This window comes from Dendrobates tinctorius, unplaced genomic scaffold (assembly GCF_039654945.1).
Source record: "Dendrobates tinctorius isolate UK_male_01 unplaced genomic scaffold, ASM3965494v1 ptg000036l, whole genome shotgun sequence".
Taxonomy (NCBI): domain Eukaryota; kingdom Metazoa; phylum Chordata; class Amphibia; order Anura; family Dendrobatidae; genus Dendrobates; species Dendrobates tinctorius.
In genome coordinates this window covers 12,705,115-12,725,185 of record NW_027361704.1, presented here as the reverse complement: position 1 = coordinate 12,725,185, position 20,071 = coordinate 12,705,115, and the positions used below count along the sequence as shown (strand labels likewise).

Genomic DNA, 20,071 nt, shown 5'->3' with positions numbered 1-20,071 from the left:
GGAGATAGCAGTACAGTACAAGAGGGGCAATCAGAGAATAGTCAGGACATAGGCAATGAGTCAGAAACCAGAGAAGCAGATACACGGTACAGAATCAAGAGACAAACTCACAACAGGGGACAGAACCGGGTCAGAACCATATAAGCAAGCTAGAAGACTATCAGAAGGCACAGGCACACTCGGGTCACCACACTCGGCCAAAGGCAAATGTATAACTGACGGGGATTGGAGTTTCCCAGGCCACAATAATTGAGCCCATTGCAGGCTTTGACCTGCACACCTGGGGTTAAGACTAAACCCCTGACATGCAGGTCAAAGCCTGCACTGGGATCATGACAAATAGATCCTCTAAGGAACTTATCTAGATGTGTGGTGAGCACTTTGAACCCCAAAGTACTTCACAGAAGTTTATAACATAGAGCCGTAAAAATAAAAAATTATGACAGGAAGTTTCTCAGCTCTGGTAACCCGGATGTCATCATGACATAGTAGCGGGGTCTCCGATCCAAAGGCAGAGGGGCTGTCAGCCCTCTGTCATCTCCCGGAATTCTGCGATCATGTTCAATTGCAGTATTCCAGGGGTTAAAGTGTCGGGAGCGGTCTGAAACCGCTCCTGGCTCTTAGTTCCGGGGGTCAGCTGTGAAAATCAGCTGACATCCGCCCGTGATAGGCCGCACAACACCCGTGTGCGTGGCCGATCGCGATGATGTACTTTCCCGTCCATGGTCAGACAGGCCCAGGGCACATGGATGCCATAGACGGTGTAAGGTAGCACTAATATTCAAATAGGGGACACTCGCTTAGCAGCCACAAAGCCAGATCCGGCACAGGTTTTCCATAAACAATCATAGTCCATGCGGTTTATTTAGCATCATAAACCCACAGCAGCAACATAAACTTCATAACGTCAGCATAGTGTCCATGACAGAGTTCAGCTCTGTAATCCCTGTGGTCACACAGGTTATGCATACACAGGCTCTTCAGCCTCAGTTATCTCACCCACGTCAGGGTCTCCTCATAGCTGATTCACCTCATCATGCTGCAGACGTCCATTCCCTCCAGGGAATCATCAGGCATGTGCAGCCATTCAATACAGCATTCCTTGCTGTCAGGAAGACAGCCCCCATCTCTCCCAGACGGGGCCTTCCAAAACGGACCAACCAGGTCCCAGCATGACCTACCCTGGCCACCTTATATGGTCCGTAGCCACGCCCACCGGGTCACATGGCTATGACCTCATCACAGGTCCTTGAACCACTCATATACACTTTATACTAGCATTCTTAAACACTGTGGTGTTTGTAGGTAACTTGTGGTTTGTAGGTAACTAGCCCCTGACACATTGAACCAGCACCTCAGCAGTATCACTGCTGATTAACACACACATAAATCTCCATCTCTAGGCCACCCACCTTGAGATACATACCGGTCATTCAGTATTTTGCCATTCATCCACTCTCCTGGGACATCCATACAGCGCCCTCTAGCGGACACATTGGTCACTACACCACAAGGGGTTAAAGGTTATATTTTAATAGGATTTCTCTTGCATGTTAAACTGGTCTTATATTCTTTGGGGAATTCAATTTTTTTTGTTACTTAGGGATTTTTCTCCCTTTTTGCCTGTTCATTTATGCTATTTGTGGCTCTCATATTCTTAGCCTTGGCATGTTTTTTTCGTTTTAATTTTACACTATCCATCCGTTGCCATTACTTCTTTTACGCTTACCATTCATTTTGTACAACACTAATAAATAACCTTGACAAAAAGGACAAAATAAAAAATGCTAGGTAGGAAAGCATATGGAGAGAAACCAAAATATGGCAGCAGGCTGTAAAATGGGTGAGCAAAACAGACACGCAAAAATAAGTCTACTTTTTTATATTTATAGAAAAAAAATGTAACCGCCTATACAAAAATGACAAAATTTGAAATGCTAGGTAGGTACATGTTCTGCCGCTGAGTCACTACTCATAGACAAGCGTTAGATATGGTAGTTAGGAGGTCTGAGGTCAGATGCCAGGAGACCAAGACGAGCAATACAAAAGCATGGTCAAGTAACAGTCCGGGCTCCAATGCCAGGAGAGTACATCAAGATAAGAGGATAAGACAAATGGATAGTCAGAGGTCAAGTCTGGGGTTAAACACATGAGGACATAGAGCATCAACAACAGAAGGAATAACACACATGAATAGTCACAATATATTCAGGATCAGGGAATAATACACAGTGGAAAACAATGGTCTGCTCATAGGCAGCCAGCTAAATAGCCAGCAAATAATCAAAACGGGAGGCACTTGGAGGAATACCCGCCAGCTAGACCAGATTGAGCATCAAGACTGTTAGTCAAAATACTGACAGCCCAGCACACCCTATAAATCAGATTTCATGACAGAGCTATCTCTCACAGTGTCCCTAAATTGCAGTGAATGATGAAAATGTTACATATAGAATCATAGAATGGTAGAGTTGGAAGGGACCTCCTGGGCCATCTGGTCCAACCCCCTGCTCAAAGCAGGATTCGCTAAATCATCCCAGACAGATGTCTGTCCAGCCTCTGTTTAAAGACTTCTATTGAAGGAGAACTCGCCACCTCCCCACGTATGTGCTTCGTGTACAAAATTAGAAGGAATTATCTGATGTAAGCCACAATAATGACAGAAATATGTCACAAGTCTCTGAATATTAAATTCTTAGTGCAAGTTCTGCACATGCACTCGCAAAGTTAATGGTCCATGCTGTGATGTCATGATTTGTTCATTTTTTACTTATTACACTTATCATGCTTTGGGTCTGGAGAGACACCAAAGCATAAGGGATATTAAATTCATAAAGAATAACTTCTTGGCATATTACATTTCCCAGGAAAAAATGCGCTAACAGGCGTATTTGAATTTTGTCTGATCCACTCATCTCTACTAAGAATCATCTGTGTCTTGAGCCATAATTGATTACAGGTTCCCTTGTAGCCAGCATACAGTATTCAAGATAAAAACAAGGTTTATGACAATGCTTAAATATGAATGCTTGCTCAAATGTTCTGTATGGTAAATTGTACTGTATACAGTGTTGGCAGTGTTTCTGCAGACTAGATTGTCCACACTTTAAAACATGTTGGTCAGTTCTTCATTATCTAACTGATTCAGGATGCAGCTATTTTAAGCCTTAAAGATGCACCAACTTTTTTTTATCTTTGCATGCCAGCACACTCAGAGCAATAATTCTTTATATTTTAAAATGATATTGCCATCAAAGGGCTTATATTTATTTTGAAAAATTGTGTTTTTGTAAAAAGCGTATAGACCCCAATTAATCAAGACAGTCATTTTGCACGCCACTCTTGATGAGGCCCAATGGGTCAAGATGAAACAAATTAATTAAGAGTTGCATAACTCTAAAAGAATTTTTTACATCTTATAGCCATTGTGTACCAGCGTAAGAAACGTACTCCAGCCATTCTGTCAGAATTTATGATAAATATATAGTATTATAAAAAATGCACCAAAGCATCCCTAATAGCTCGTTATTAGTAATCTAAACCAGGGAGGCCATGTCCAGTACTAGTCAGTTGCTGATCAAATAAAACAATGCTGGATCTAAGAAGTTGATAATTATTTTTTATAGCTGCAAGCTTAGCTTGATCAAAAGTCTAACATAACATTAAAAAAATTGCAATTTTGTATCTTCAAGCTAGCTGAAAAAAAATATAGACTCTAATAAAACTGCACGGTAAGTGTAGGCATTACTCTTATTACTTAACCTATTGCACCAGCTTTCCAGGTGGACACTTGCAATAAATTTGCATACATTTTACCGTAAAATTATAAGTAGATTATGTATAACTGCGGCTTGAGTCACTAAAACTTCCACAGAGAATGTGGTATTGCCTAGGGAATGTGAATATAATACTCATCTATTCATTTTAATTTATGCTTGATATTTTTCAGTTTTTACAAGTCAAATTATGTGCAGAGATTTCACTATTCAAAGCCAGTAAGGAAGGGCTCCATTGATCCCGAAAATGAGTTTGCTGTAAGTATACCTATTTGTAATATTTTATGTTTACTATATCCTACTAAAAACCAGACTTAAGCACATAGTTTAAAATTCAAATTTGCCATCTTAACTGAATTTTTCCACAAAATGTCATAATCATATGATATATTGATCCCTCTAAGCCATTGTTTGCACAGATTGGAAATAATCTTAATGGATTGTAATAATCATGATTTACATTATACAGTTGTGGCCAAAAGTATTGACACCCCTGCAATTCTGTCAGATAATACTCAGTTTCTTCCTGAAAATGATTGCAAACACAAATTCTTTGGTATTATTATCTTCATTTAATTTGTCTTAAATGAAAAAACACAAAAGAAAATGAAGCAAAAAGCAAAACATTGATCATTTCACACAAAACTCCAAAAATGGGCCAGACAAAAGTATTGGCACCCTCAGCCTAATACTTGGTTGCACAACCTTTAGCCAAAATAACTGCGACCAACCGCTTCCGGTAACCATCAATGAGTTTCTTACAATGCTCTGCTGGAATTTTAGACCATTCTTCTTTGGCAAACTGCTCCAGGTCCCTGATATTGAAGGGTGCCTTCTCCAAACTGCCATTTTTAGATCTCTCCACAGGTGTTCTATGGGATTCAGGTCTGGACTCATTGCTGGCCACCTTAGAAGTCTCCAGTGCTTTCTCTCAAACCATTTTCTAGTGCTTTTTGAAGTGTGTTTTGGGTCATTGTCCTGCTGGAAGACCCATGACCTCTGAGGGAGACCCAGCTTTCTCACACTGGGCCCTACATTATGCCGCAAAATTTGTTGGTAGTCTTCTTATAATGCCATGCACACGGTCAAGCAGTCCAGTGACAGAGGCAGCAAAACAACCCCAAAATATCAGGGAACCTCCGCCATGTTTGACTGTGGGGACCGTGTTCTTTTCTTTGAATGCCTCTGTTTTTTTTTCCTGTAAACTCTATGTTAATGCCTTTGCCCAAAAAGCTCTACTTTTGTCTCATCTGCCCAGAGAACATTCTTCCAAAATGTTTTAGGCTTTTTCAGGTAAGTTTTGGCAAACTCCAGCCTGGCTTTTTTATGTCTCGGGGTAAGAAGTGGGGTCTTCCTGGGTCTCCTACCATACAGTCCCTTTTCATTCAGACGCCGACGGATAGTACGGGTTGACACTGTTGTACCCTCGGACTGCAGGGCAGCTTGAACTTGTTTGGATGTTAGTCAAGGTTCTTTATCCAACATCCGCACAATCTTGCGTTGAACTCTCTTGTCAATTTTTCTTTTCCATCCACATCTAGGAAAGTTGGCCACAGTGCCATGTGCTTTAATCTTTTTGATGACACTGTGCACGGTAGACAAAGGAACTTTCAGGTCTTTGGAGATGGACTTGTAGCCTTGAGATTGCTCATGCTTCCTCACAATTTGGTTTCTCAAGTCCTCAGACAGTTCTTTGGTCTTCTTTCTTTTCTCCATGCTCAATGTGGTACCCACAAGGACACAGGACAGAGGTTGAGTCAACTTTAATCCATGTCAACTGGCTGCAAATGTGATTTAGTTATTGCCAACACCTGTTAGGTGCCATAGGTAAGTTACAGGTGCTGTTAATTACACAAATTAGAGAAGCATCACATGATTTTTCTAACAGTGCCAGTACTTTTGTCCACCCTCTTTTTATGTTTGGTGTGGAATTATATCCAATTTGGCTTTAGGACAATTCTTTTTGTGTTTTTTCATTTAAGACAAATTAAATGAAGATAATAATACCAAAGAATTTGTGTTTGCAATCATTTTCAGGAAGAAACTGAGTATTATCTGACAGAATTGCAGGGGTGTCAATACTTTTGGCCACAACTGTAGGTCTCAACATTCTGCTGAACACTATGGCCAACACTACAGATGAGCAGATTGCTAGAAATTCAAATTTGCCATCTCTGCCAAATTTCCCCCACAATTTGATTTGCAATATTGCAAAGCCTCTAATTGCTCATCTAAAAATGTAAAAAAACAGAACAAAGGAATGCTTATCGATGGCAGGGCACATGTGTTTTTTAGAAAGTCAACTCACAGTGCACAATATAAAGTGAAACAGGGTAGAAGTGATGTCCTTGCAACCAAAAAGTCTGGACCTAAGTAAAAATCTGTGGATGGTAAGAGAAATTGCCATAAAACAGAAGGAAGAAGAGAAACCATACAGTCCAAAATGTATTGAAAAATCAAATGTAGTTTATTAATTTATAATCAGGTAAAAATCTAACAGAAAAAAAACAACAATCGGGTAGTACAATAAATTTGTTAAAACCAGGAGTAGGACTGGATGTTAAGGTGCAAGATTCGGATAAAACAACAATTGAGTGGTTAATAGTGAAAATATTGACAATGTGCAAAACAAAGGTAAAAAAAAGTAGTAAAAAATAATAAAGATCAATGAAAAATATAAGCCACACAGTAGATATGTGGGATTATATGGCTAAAAAAATGCATAGTGTGAAAAAAGTAAGGTTCTAGTTCAGCCAAACACCAGTAGGTGCACCATAGGTCAATAGTTCTATGGGGATGTATATACACTGCTCAAAAAGATAAAGGGAATACTTAAACAACAGAATATAACTCCAAGTAAATAAAACTTCTGTGAAATCAAACTGTCCACTTAGGAAGCAATACTGATTGACAATCAATTTCACATGCTGTTGTGCAAATGGAATAGACAACAGATGGAAATTATTGGCAATTATCAAGACACCCTCAATAAAGGAGTGGTTCTGCAGATGGGGACCACATCTCAGTACCAATGCTTTCTGGCTGATGTTTTGGTCACTTTTGAATTTTGGTTGTGCTTTCACACTCGTGATAGCATGAGATGGACTCTACAACCCACACAAGTGGCTCATTTAGTGCAGCTCATCCAGGATGTCACATCAATGCAAGATGTGACAAGAAGGTTTTCTGTGTCTGTCAGCGTAGTGTCCAGAGGCTGGAGGCACTACCAGGAGACAAGCCAGTATACCAGGAGATGCGGAGGGGGCCATAGGAGGGCAATAACCCAGCAGCAGGACTGCTACCTCAGCCTTTGTGCAAGGAGGAACAGGAGGAGCACTGCCAGAGCCCTGCAAAATGACCTCCAGCAGGCCACAAATGTGCATGTGTCTGGACAAACGGTTAGAAACCGACTCCATGAGGATGGTCTGAGTGCCTGACTTCCACAGATGGGGGTTGTGCTCACAGCCCAACACCGTGCAGCCCTCCAAAGAAATGCCACCCCACACCATTACTGACCCACTGCCAAACCGGTCATGCTGAAGGATGTTGCAGGCAGCAGACCACTCTCCACGGCATCTACAGACTCTGTCACATCTGTCACATGTGCTCAGTGTGAACCTGCTTTCATCTGTGAAGAGCACAGTGCGCCAGTGGCGAATTTGCCATTCCTGGTTTTCTGTGGCAAATGGCAAGCGTCAAACTATATTTGATTTTTCAATACATTTTGGACTGAATGGTCGGTTTCTCTTCTTCCTTCTGTTTTATGACATAAAAATGTGTATAAAATGTATAATTGAATTGAACTCCTTTTGAGCTCTTAAATGTAAACATAGCCTTTATGAAGTGATTTCAGTCTATATGGCTAGGGGAAGTTACATGGTAGTCGGAGGAAAAAAACAGCTGCAGTATCAGACTTTTTTGACTGCTTAATTTCTTAAATTATAAAAACTGTCTAAATATGTATCCCTTCTTAGAGATTTGAAACATGTTTGCGATTCTTACTATGATTAAATAATTGCAAAGACCTTTTATCAAGCCAACCAAAATTATCCTTTTTTTTTCATAACAGGAACTGACCAGCTGTTTTCAAACTGTAAAAGCTATGGCTTGTCAACAAGCCTTGCAAAAAATTTGCCCTATTTTTTAAACAGTTTCATGCTTGTTTACCTTAAAAAGCATTAGTATATTTTATCTAGAAGACACAGTGGCTGGCCAGGAGATGTGCAACTGTATTAGCTGTGCAATGGCAGTGGCAGAAGCAGCTAGGTAGCAAAATAGGAAAAGGCTTGCAAGGGGATGTCTACAGTACAACCTCTGCATAAATTATGGAATCACCGGCCTTGGAGGATGTTCATTCAGTTGTTTAGTTTTGTGCCATGTCTGTGATCTGCTTTTTTTCTACAAAATTAAAGTCAATTCAAAAGGCAACTTTCTTGCGTTAAGAAACACTAAAAGAAATCAAGAACAAAAAATGTGGTAGTCAGTAATGGTTACTTAATTTTTTAAACCAACCATAGGGAAAAAAATATGGAATCACTCAATTCTGTGGTAAAAATTATGGAATCATGAAAAACAAACCAACAAAAAAACATTCCAACACATAACTAGTATTTTGTTGCACCACCTCTGGCTTTTATAACAGCTTGCAGTCTCTGAGGCATGGACTTAATCAGTGTCAAACAGTACTCTTCATCAATCTGGCTCCAACTTTCTCTGATTGCTGTTGCCAGATCAGCTTTGCAGGTTGGAGCCTTGCCATGGACCATTTTCTTCAACTTCCACCAAAGATTTTCAGTTGGATTGAGATCCGGACTATTTGCAGGCCATGACATTGACCTTATGTGTCTTTTTTCAAGGAATGTTTGCATAGTTTTCGCTCTATGGCAGGATGCATTATCATCTTGAAAAATTATTTCATCATCCTCAAACATCTTTTCAATTGATGGGATAAGAAAAGTGTCCAAAATATCAACATAAACTTGTGCATTTATTGAAGATGTAATGACAGACATCTCCCCAGTGCCTTTACCTGACATGCAGCCCCATATCATCAATGACTATGGAAATTTGCAAGTTCTCTTCAGGCAGTAATTTTTATAAATCTCATTGGAATAGCACCAAAGAAAAGTTCCAGCATCATCACCTTGCCCAATGCAGATTCGCGATTCATCACTGAATATGACTTTCATCCTGTCATCCACAGTTCAGAATTGCTTTTCCTTAGCCCATTGTAACCTTGTTTTTTTCTGTTTAGGTGTTAATGATGGCTTTTGTTTAGCTTTTCTGTATGTAAATCCCATTTCCTTTAGGTGGTTTCTTACAGTTCGGTCACAGATGTTGACTCCAGTTTCCTCCCATTCGTTCCTCATTTGTTTTGTTGTGCAATTCCTGTTTTGAAGACATATTGCTTTAAGTTTCCGGTCTTGACGCTTTGATGTCTTCCTTGGTCTACCAGAATGTTTGTGTTGTAAGTTCTCTCTCTGGCTTTACTGAAGGTAGTGGAGCTGGTCAGATAGACAGAGGGGTTGCGAGTTCTCTTTCTGGGCTCCCTCCAGTGGTTACTGGAGGTAGTGGAGCTTATCTGATTGACAGAGGCTTGCCACCTGATAATGAGGAAGACGATTGGAGATCTGGGGTTTCTGATTGGGATTTAAGACAGCTAACTCCCTCTATCCCTGCTGGTGATTTTCTTCCTGTTCCTTCTGAGGTCTGATGTCTCCTGCTCTTTCCCTGCATGATTCAGCTAAGTGGTTCATTTGCTATTCTGTTTGCATTTGATCTGGTTATGTTTATCTCAGCTTTGCGCGGGTCAGCCAGCTCCCGCTGGGGCTGTGCTGAATCACCGCCCATACGTTACTGCTTGTGCTAGTTTGTTTTGTTCCCTGTTATATTGGTCTCTTTTTGCTTTGCTTTCAGAATATACCAGAGTGCTGATATAGTGGGGGCGAAGTCATGCGACTTGAGTGTTTTTTGTGCATCAGACATGTTGGACTTTTTGCAGGGTTTTTTGTGTGATTGCAGACAGTGTCTTTACTTTCCTGTCCTGACTAGTCAGTGTGGGCCCCATCGTTTGCTCAGTCTATTTTTCTGCCTGCGTTTGTGTTTTCATCTTGTCTCACCGACAATATATGTTTGGGGGCTATCTATTCCTTTGGGGTTTGCTCCGGGGCAGTTTAGATTTCCCCTTTCTTGCTTTAGACTTAGTTAGCTCTCTGGCTGTGCCGAGGCGTCTAGGATCATCGTAGGTACACTCCACGGCTACTGCTATTTGTGTGGACAGGATCAGGGGTCTGCAATCCGCTTAGTTTCCAACCTCTCTGGTTTTCTGTGACTTAGCCTGGGCCTGCTATCCTCCTCGGTGACCCATTCATAACATGTTTGCCTTTATCAACCTTCCCATGTTGTTTGTATTTGGTCCAGATTTTAGACACAGCTGACTGTGAACAACCAACATCATTTGCAACATTGCATGATGATTTACCCTCTTTTAAGAGTTTGATAATCCTCATCATTGTTTCAATTGACATCTCTCCTGTTGGAGCCATGATTCATGTCAGTCCACTTGGAGCAGCAGCTCTCCAAGGTGTGCTTACTCCTTTTTAGATGCAGACTGATGAGTTTTGGGAATGAAAATTTAAAGGGTGATTCCATATTTTTTTCCTCAGAATTGAGTGATTCCATAATTTTTTCCCTAAACTTGGTTTAAAAAAGTAACCATTACTGACAGCCACATTTTTTATTCTTGATTTCTTTTAGTGTTTCTTAAAGCCAGAAAGTTGCCATTTGAATTGACTTTAGCATTGTGCCATGTCTGTGATCTGCTTTTTTCAATTCTTATGGAAATAATTTATGGACTTCCATGCGCTGCTTGACAAAATACAGAATCCCACTTATGGTGAAAGATTAATCATTTATTCCCAACGCGTTTCGAAGTAAGGACTACTTCTTCCTCAGGGGATGTTTCGAAGTAAGGACTACTTCCTTAGGGGATGTTTGTCATCCCCTGAGGAAGTAGTAGTCCTTACTTCGAAACGCGTTGGGAATAAATGATTAATCTTTCACCGTAAGTGGGATTCTGTATTTTGTCAAGCAGTGCATGGACGTCCATAAATTATTTCCATAAGAATTGATATATCAGCGGTCACTCGGTTTGACCTTTGGACGTGCAGCAGCTGACTACGAATCCTATGTGCTTGATCTCTCCTACAAATAGGTGAGTGAATTTCTTTTAATCTTTTAATATTAACTCGGATAAGACCCTATTGCGCTTTTCTGTTCCTTTACTATATTGCATTGTGATCTGCTTTTTTTCTACAAAATGAAACAACTGAATGAACATCCTCCAAGGCCAATGATTCCATAATTGTTGCCAGGGGTTGTAGTACAGAGACATGTAATACGGGGAACATACATACTTTCTTATTTAGAAAAGAAACTAGTGGCAATGCCATATTGCATGCGGATAGTTGTCACCCGCCACATGTGATACGTAGTTTACCGTTGGGTGAACTAATCCGTGCCAAGAGGACGTGTTCTAATGATGCTCTTTATAAATCTGAAAGTCGCAATATTTGTACTAGGTTATCAAAAAGGGGTTATAAGGACTGAATGCTGAACAGGGCCATTAAGAAAGTGGATAACAAAACTAGGAACAGTTTATTGCAAAATAGCACATTACATATTAATCAAAATAAGAATATTCCTTCTTTCTCAACCGCTTTTAGTTCAGATTACAAGGGTGTTATTAAAATTCTACATAAACATCTTCCCCTGCTGCACCAAGATCCGGTTTTACGGCAAATATTAGCTGGAGGATATAGGTGTGTTCCAAAGAGGGCTAAAAATTTGAGTCATTTTTTGTCCCCCTCGTTGTATTTGTCTGATCGCACTAAACCTACGTGGTTAAATTATTTGGGTAATTACAAGTGTGGCGAAAAATTGTGAGGCTTGTGCCGTTATATGGATATCACAAATAGATTTGTTAATTACAGCACACAACAAACTTATAAAATTAAAACCTATATGAATTGCAATACCACACATTTAGTGTATATGGCAGAGTGCACATTGTGCAGTATTTATTACATCGGTTGTACTACACGCAGCTTGAAGAGGAGACTAAGTGAGCACATCACTGCCTCTAATCCAGAGTCTATGTCTAGTCGCAAGAATGTGTCTGGCTTATCTAAACATTTTCTTGAAATATATGGGGGCAATTTATGTAGTCTCAAAGTAAAGGGAATAGAACAGGTAGCGAAACCCCCCAGAGGGGGTGACTGGGAACATTTATTACATTGTCGGGAAGCATTCTGGATACTTGTGCTTGATGCACGGTACCCGCTAGGTTTAAATTGTACAAATGATCTCATGGTATTTTTATTGAGCATTGAGTTTGTTTGTTTGTTTGTTTGTTTGTTTTTTTGTTTTTTTTCTTCTTTCTCCTTTGAGGATTGTGAATTTCTATGTATTATGAATAAGATTAATATGCTATTTGAAATACTTTATGTGTTTTGTCTATTGGTGTTCAGTAGAGTTGAGCGAAACGGGTCGAAAAATTTCAAAAGTCGCCGACTTTTGGTAAAGTCGGGTTTCATGAAACAAAACCCGACCCTAGGGTGAGGTCGGCCACGAGCTCGGCGACTTTAGCGCCAAAGTCGCGTTTCAAAAGTTTGTTTAATGCCCTTTTTCAGCCAATCAGGATCCATGGACACTGTGGGCAACGTGATGACATAGGCAGGGGTCAGCACCATCTTTGAGAAGCGCATGCAAGTGATTGGCTTGCTTTAGGGGGCGTCACAGGGGGTATAAAAGGGCATGCACGCCGACCGCCATGTTACTCATGCTGATCTCAGAATAGGGAGAGCTGCTGCTGCTGCTGATTCTGTAGGGAGAGCGTTAGGCAGGGAAGAAGACACCAAAAACTGCTTCTGCTGCTAGCGATTTTGCCTGTACAACACACCAGTCACTGTGTGTGCAGTGCAAGTGGAGGCTATGTTTTGCTGGATCAGCTGTGTTGGTTGTTAGGCTGCCTTATAAGGCTTCCTGATAGCTGCATTGCTGTTTTCCCACTGCTCTGCAAACTGCTTTTTTAAAAGCAATCCAAATTTTTTTTTTGTCCTGGTGAGGTACTGAGCGTGCATTTTTCCACACCATACAGCGGTGTATGCTCCTCACACAGTACCGTGTAACGGCTGTTATCACGGCCACAGTGAAGCTGTGTGTCACTCTGTAAGAATAAGTCGAGGACATGTTCCGTTCTTACAGACCTACACCTTCTAGTTTTGTCTGCTTTTCAAGCAGTTAAGTATTTTTGCTGTTTGATCACATTCAAAACTATAGAGAGACAGCGTGTGTCAGTCCGTATACTTAAACACGGAGCTTGACAATTTTACGGACACCGGACAGCGGTGTACGTGCACGCTTCTCTCTCAGTACCGTGTAACGGCTGTTATCACGGCCACAGCGAAGCTATCTGTGTGTCACTCTGTAAGAATAAGTCGAGGACATGTTCCGTTCTTACAGACCTACACTCTAGGGAGATTCCTATTCTTAACAATTCTATATACACCTTGTAGTTTGTCATACACTAGCCAATTTTTGCCTGTGACATAGCGGTGTGATATTAACTGGGCCTCACACAATCCAACAGTGTCCACAAGTGTGTTCAGAAATTCTACATCTCCCCTGTCCTATAGTGACATTTTTCACACCTACGACATTGAGCTTGTGACATAGCGGTGTGATATTAACTGGGCCTCACACAATCCAACAGTGTCCTGTGATAAAACACTCCGGGATCGCCTTTGCTGGGGTCAAAGGTCACGTGCGTTCAGCATTAAACTCAGGCGCAGAGCTGGGATTCGTGTATAACTGACCCTGGGTCAGGTTTATTAACGGTGAAAGCAATGCAAAAGGAAATAAAGCATAAAACAAACCCTTGCCTGTCCGGCACTAACTAAACAATGGACAACCTAACTACCAACTGGCGGGCTTCTCCCGTCCAGCCAAACCACAGTTGCAGTGGACACTGCTTCCACTCACGTGTGTCTCTCACACAGACAGGCTCTCTGTGTTCCCAGGCTGAGACACTCACACAACCACCTGGCATCCTTTTATATCCACCTCCCATTATCCATTAGTAAGCAGGTGCGATACTGACCAGACTAGGCCACATAGGAAAGGAATCTGGGCGAGATATACCTGCCCTCATCCACTATTCCCACATGATTCTCACATATCCCCCCCCTCTGCTCAGACCACTCTGGTCGAGCAATGACACCCGCCAAACAGTGCACTCGGGACAGGGCATCTGCATTCCCCATCTGTACCCCTGGGCGGTGCTCCACCGTAAAAGTGTAGGCCTGCATGGCAAGGAACCACCGGGTCACCCGGCTATTCCGTTCCTTGTTCAAGTGCATCCACTTGAGAGGGGCATGGTCAGTGATCAGCCTGAACTTTCGGCCCACCAGGTAATATTTGAGGGCCTCTAGAGCCCACTTAATGGCGAGGCACTCTTTTTCTACGACTGCATACCTTTGCTCGTGTTTATTCAGCTTCCTGCTGAGATAGAGGACTGGGTGTTCCACTCCGTCCCTCACTTGTGAGAGTACAGCCCCGATACCGGTATCAGAGGCATCCGTTTGTACCACAAACTCGCTGCGGAAGTCCGGAGTCACCAGTACGGGCTGAGAGCAAAGTGCCCGTTTTAGGCTATGGAAGGCTTCTTCAGCCACTAAACTGCATTTAATCATGACGGAGTCTTTCCCTTTTGTAAGATCCGTCAGGGGGGTAGCGATGGCTGCAAAATTGGGTATGAACCGGCGATAATAGCCGGCGATCCCCAGGAAGGCTTGCTCCTGCTTGTTGTTGACAGGTTGTGGCCAGTCCTGAACCGCCTGAGTCTTATCAACCTGGGGTTTAACAACACCCCTCCCAATTACATACCCCAAATACCGGGCTTCTTCTAGCCCGATGTGACATTTCTTGGGGTTCGCGGTTAGACCTGCCTCCCACAGGTCGTCAATCACAGCTTGTACTTTCTGGAGATGAGTCTCCCAGTCCAAGCTGTAAATGACAATGTCATCCAAATAGGCCGAAGCGTACCGCCTATGTGGCCTCAAGACTCGATCCATCAGTCTCTGGAAGGTCGCCGGTGCCCCGTGCAGTCCAAACGGCATATACACATACTGAAATAGCCAGAGGGATCTGCCAATACCCCTTTGTTAGATCTAGGGTCGTAATATACCGGGCTTTTCCTAACCGATCTATTAACTCGTCGACCCGGGGCATAGGATAGGCATCAAATTTTGAGACCGCATTCAGTTTCCTGAAGTCATTGCAGAACCGGATGGTGCCGTCCGGTTTAGGAATTAGCACAATCGGGCTGGACCACGCACTGTGCGATTCCTCAATGACACCTAACTCTAACATTGCCTTCACTTCTCGGGAAACGGCTTCACGGCGCGCTTCCGGGATTCGGTAGGGCTTTACGTGAACTGTGACACCAGGTTCCGCTACGATGTCATGTTTCATTAGCATAGTCTGCCCGGGTTTTTCTGAGAAAAACTTTTGGTTGTGAAGTAGAAACTGCCTGACCTCAGTCTTTTGCCGCTCCGAGAGAGTCTCTGCAATCCGTACCTCCGGTACGGTATGCGAGCAGACAGGACGGGCCAGCTCCGCTGACAAGGCAGACGGATCCTTCCAGGGCTTTATCAGATTTACATGATAAATTTGTTCAGGTTTCCGTTTACCTGCCTGGTATACTTTGTAGTTTACTTCACCAACTCTTTCCTTGATCTCAAAGGGGCCCTGCCACTTTGCCAGGAACTTACTGTCCACCGTGGGGACCAGGATCAACACCCTATCTCCGGGTGCAAACGTACAGATCTTGGCGCCCCTATCATAGATTCTTTTTTGGGCTCCTTGAGCCTGTATCATGTGTTCTTTGACGATAGGCATAACAGCTGCAATACGGTCCTGCATTTGTGTGACGTGATCTATCACTGTTTTAAATGGAGTGACCTGACCCTCCCAGGTTTCTTTTGCAACGTCTAACAGTCCGCGAGGACGTCGGGCGTACAACAACTCGAAAGGCGAGAATCCCGTGGAAGACTAGGGTACTTCCCTGATGGCAAAAAGCAAATACGGAAGTAAATAGTCCCAGTTCTTCCCATCCTTGTCTATCACCTTTCTCAGCATCTGCTTCAGAGTTTTATTGAACCGTTCAACCAACCCGTCTGTTTGAGGGTGATACACGGATGTGCGTAACGGTTCGATTTGTAACAATCTGCAGAGCTCCTTCATTATCCTGGACATAAAGGGGGTCCCCTGGTCGGTGAGTATCTGTTTTGGTATACCGACCCGACTAAACACATGCACCAGTTCCTTAGCAATCGTCTTGGTGGCCGTGTTACGCAAAGGGATGGCCTCCGGGTAACGAGTGGCATAATCCAAGATGACCAGGATATGTTGGTGTCCACGTGCAGACTGTGGAAGGGGCCCAACTAAATCCATCCCAATCCTCTCAAACGGGACTTCAATAATAGGTAGGGGTACCAAAGGGCTACAGAACCGGGGCTTAGGTGCAGAGGCTTGGCAGTCAGGACAAGACTCACAATATACACGAATATCGTGATGCATGCCTGGCCAAACAAAACAGTGTAATATCCTTTCGGTGGTTTTCTGGACTCCCAGGTGACCTCCCATCACATGTCCGTGGGCCAGGTCCAGCACCTGCCGCCGGTAGGGTTTTGGCACGACTAATAGTTGCACCGTATCTTCCCCCTTTTTCTCTATCTGATAGAGTAAATCATTCTCCAGAACCATGTAAGGATATGCCAGCCTAGAGCCAGGTTCTACGGGTACCCCATTTATCACTTTTACATTTGTCCTAACCTGAGAAAGGGTAGGATCCTTTATTTGCTCGCTTTGGAAGTCATCTTTCTGAACTTCTAAATCCGGCAAACGGGGAGGTGGACGGCTGTCGGCCTCCTCCTCTTCCCCGGTCTCCTCCGTATCACCCGCCATGACTGAAAACGGGAACTGCAGGTCATTTCCCGCAGTCTCTTCCCCAGAGTCTTCCGGGGAGACCTCTTCCAGGGGTTCGGGACCCACACGCTCCCTGGGAGAAGAATCATGTACACTATTACCCGAGGGCATCAACTGATTCTCCCACAATTGCCAGAAGTGGGGAAAATCCCGGCCCAGGATAACATCATGCAATAACGCCGGGACGAGTCCCACTTTATGTTGCACAGACCCATAGGAAGTAGTAATGCATATGACCGTGGTGAGGTACGAACAGGTGTCTCCATGCACACACATTACAGAAAATTTGTCTGATGGTCCAGTCGGGGCTGACACCAGACTGGCCTTCACCAGAGTCACCACACTTCCCGAGTCTAACAATGCCACCACATTTTTGCCATCAACAGTTAAATCACACAAGTGTTTTTCCACATCCTTTAGACCGGCATTCACACTCACTACCCGTGCAACCATAGACATGCGGTTTTTAGAGTCTGTGACGTCGCACTGCATGGGTTCAGTAGTGACCGGACAGTTCGCAGCAATATGTCCCATCTCTTGGCAGCGGAAACACCTAACGGGCCCCTTGCTTAGACCATAGTTCGTTACTCTCGGCCTCGCAGTGCGGGCAGTCCCGTTTTCCTCCCCCACTGTCTTAGGGATTTTTCCATCTCCCCTACTCCCTGGAACAGTCTTACCGGTTCCACGTGGAGATGATGAAGAACGAGGTGGGGTAGCGTCGTCTCGGAGTCCTTCCGCCACGGAGTAACGTTCAACCAGATCCACCAGTTGATCTGCCGTTGTAGGATTTCCATGGCTTACCCACTTCCTCAGGCCTGGAGGTAGAGCTCTCAGGTACTTGTCCATGACGACTCTCTGGATTATCTCTGGCGCTGTCAACACCTCGGGTTGTAGCCACTTCTTCGTCACGTGGATCAGGTCAAACATCTGTGACCGCGGTGGTTTATCCGGCTGATAAGTCCATTGATGCACTCTCTGTGCACGGACAGCGGTCGTCACTCCCAGCCGGGCCAAGATCTCGGCTTTCAGTTTGTCAAAGTCCTGCGCGGCTTCAGGCTCTAAGTCATAATAAGCCTTTTGGGCCTCACCGGAAAGAAACGGGGCAATCAGGCCGGCCCATCGTGCCTTCGGCCATTTTTCTCGCACGGCCGTCCGTTCAAACGTGGTCAGGTATGCTTCGACGTCATCTTCGGTCGTCATTTTCTGCCAGTACCGACTCGCGTGAATCACTCTCGACTCGGCTTCCAGGTTAAGCTCAGGTAAGCTTGCCAAGCGCTGCGCCACCTGCTGGAGAAGTGAACGATCGGCAACTGTCATGTCCACCAACTCCTTCAGCTGGGCCATCATCACCCGATTAGCTTCTTGCTGGACGGCGGTGGACTGTACCAGCGCTTTCACCACGTCCTCCATGCTCATGCTTGCAACGTGATGCCCGCATTCTCCACCACAATGTGATAAAACACTCCGGGATCGCCTTTGCTGGGGTCAAAGGTCACGTGCGTTCAGCATTAAACTCAGGCGCAGAGCTGGGATACGTGTATAACTGACCCTGGGTCAGGTTTATTAACGGTGAAAGCAATGCAAAAGGAAATAAAGCATAAAACAAACCCTTGCCTCTCCGGCACTAATTAAACAATGGACAACCTAACTACCAACTGGCGGGCTTCTCCCGTCCAGCCAAACCACAGTTGCAGTGGGCACTGCTTCCACTCACGTGTGTCTCTCACACAGACAGGCTCTCTGTGTTCCCAGGCTGAGACACTCACACAACCACCTGGCATCCTTTTATATCCACCTCCCATTATCCATTAGTAAGCAGGTGCGATACTGACCAGACTAGGCCACATAGGAAAGGAATCTGGACGAGATATACCTGCCCTCATCCACTATTCCCACATGATTCTCACAGTCCACAAGTGTGTTCAGAAATTCGACATCTCCCCTGTCCTATATACACCTTGTACCTTGTTTTACATTACTATATAGTTTGTGGGATTTTGTGTACATTTTTACCAAAAATGAGGAAGGCTGGTGGAAGAGGCCGTGGAATTGGGCGGGGGTTGCCAGCTGGTAATGATGGTGTTGGTGGTGGATCTGATGGTAGTGGCAAAAGCAAAATAGGACCGAATGCAGGAGGTGTTGAGCCTGCGTCATCGTCTGGCTCCACAAGGCCTCGAAGGCTTAGTTTTCTAGGAGTTGGCAAACCGCTTTTAAAGCCAGAGAGAGCATCAGGAAAAAGTTTTGGCTTACATTGCTGACTCAGCCTCCAGCTCTATCGCCTCCTCTTCTGAAGTTGTAAAAAATAAAAGCACTGAGTCGTCATTGGAGGGTCATGTTCATGAACCACACCTTTCCTTGTGTCCTTCACCCCAACCAAGATTGAAGGATGACGCAGGCCATACAACAGATTACTCCATGGAGCTGTTTTCACATACCATGCCTTGGTTATCAAGTGAAATGGTGAATTACCCAGGCCAAGATGAATCTGACATGGTGTGCACTGATGCACAGCCACTGATAGATGATTCTGCTGGTACATTCAATCAGAGCACTACATTGTCCTCGCAGTGTACAGAGCCAGATTCTGACTTTGATGAGACTCAGATGCCCCTTCCCGCATACTATACCACCATACACGGTGACACAGAGGAAGGTGCACATGACATTGAAGAGGAGGTGATGGATGACCCAGTTGTTGACCCAGATTGGCATCCATTGGGGGAAGATGGTGCTGCTTCCAATAGCTCAGATGAGGAGGAGCATCCACAGCAGACATCGACATCGCAACAGCTGTTATCTGGCAGGCCCGGAGCACTCCAAAGACAGGTTCCAAAAATCAAAAGAGTTGCTGGACAGCTTGTCCAGACGGTCAAAATATCACAGCGTGCTAGGCCGCAAAATGTCTTCCAAAGTAGGAAGAGTGCAGTGTGGCACTTTTTTAAACAAAATCCTCATGATCAGGCCAAGGTTATCTGTAAGAAGTGCGCAAAGACCTTTAGCCGAGGAAAAATCTGAAAAATTTGAATACCAGTTGCATGCGTAGACATTTAACCAGCATGCACTTGCAAGCGTGGACACAACACCAAACCTCAAGTACCACATGTGCAACTGATCACAAAGAAGGTAGTCAGCAATGCTGCATTGTTTCCCCCACTGTAAGCCCACCGGTTAGCACAGCAGCAAATGTTTAGGTGTCATTGCAAGGCCAAAGCAGTCAGGGAATCCCACTGTTATATCAACGAAAGACT

General features: G+C 43.9%; 1 protein-coding gene across 1 annotated transcript in view; it reads left to right on the top strand.

Moving 5' to 3' along the window:
- DOCK2 (dedicator of cytokinesis 2) overlaps positions 1-20,071 on the top strand; it is a 1,017,649-nt gene that overhangs the window by 840,533 nt on the left and 157,045 nt on the right. Inside the window, exon 43 of the mRNA XM_073573729.1 lies at positions 3,950-4,034. Coding sequence (XP_073429830.1) covers positions 3,950-4,034 — 85 coding nt within the window. The remainder of the gene's footprint in view (positions 1-3,949; positions 4,035-20,071) is intronic.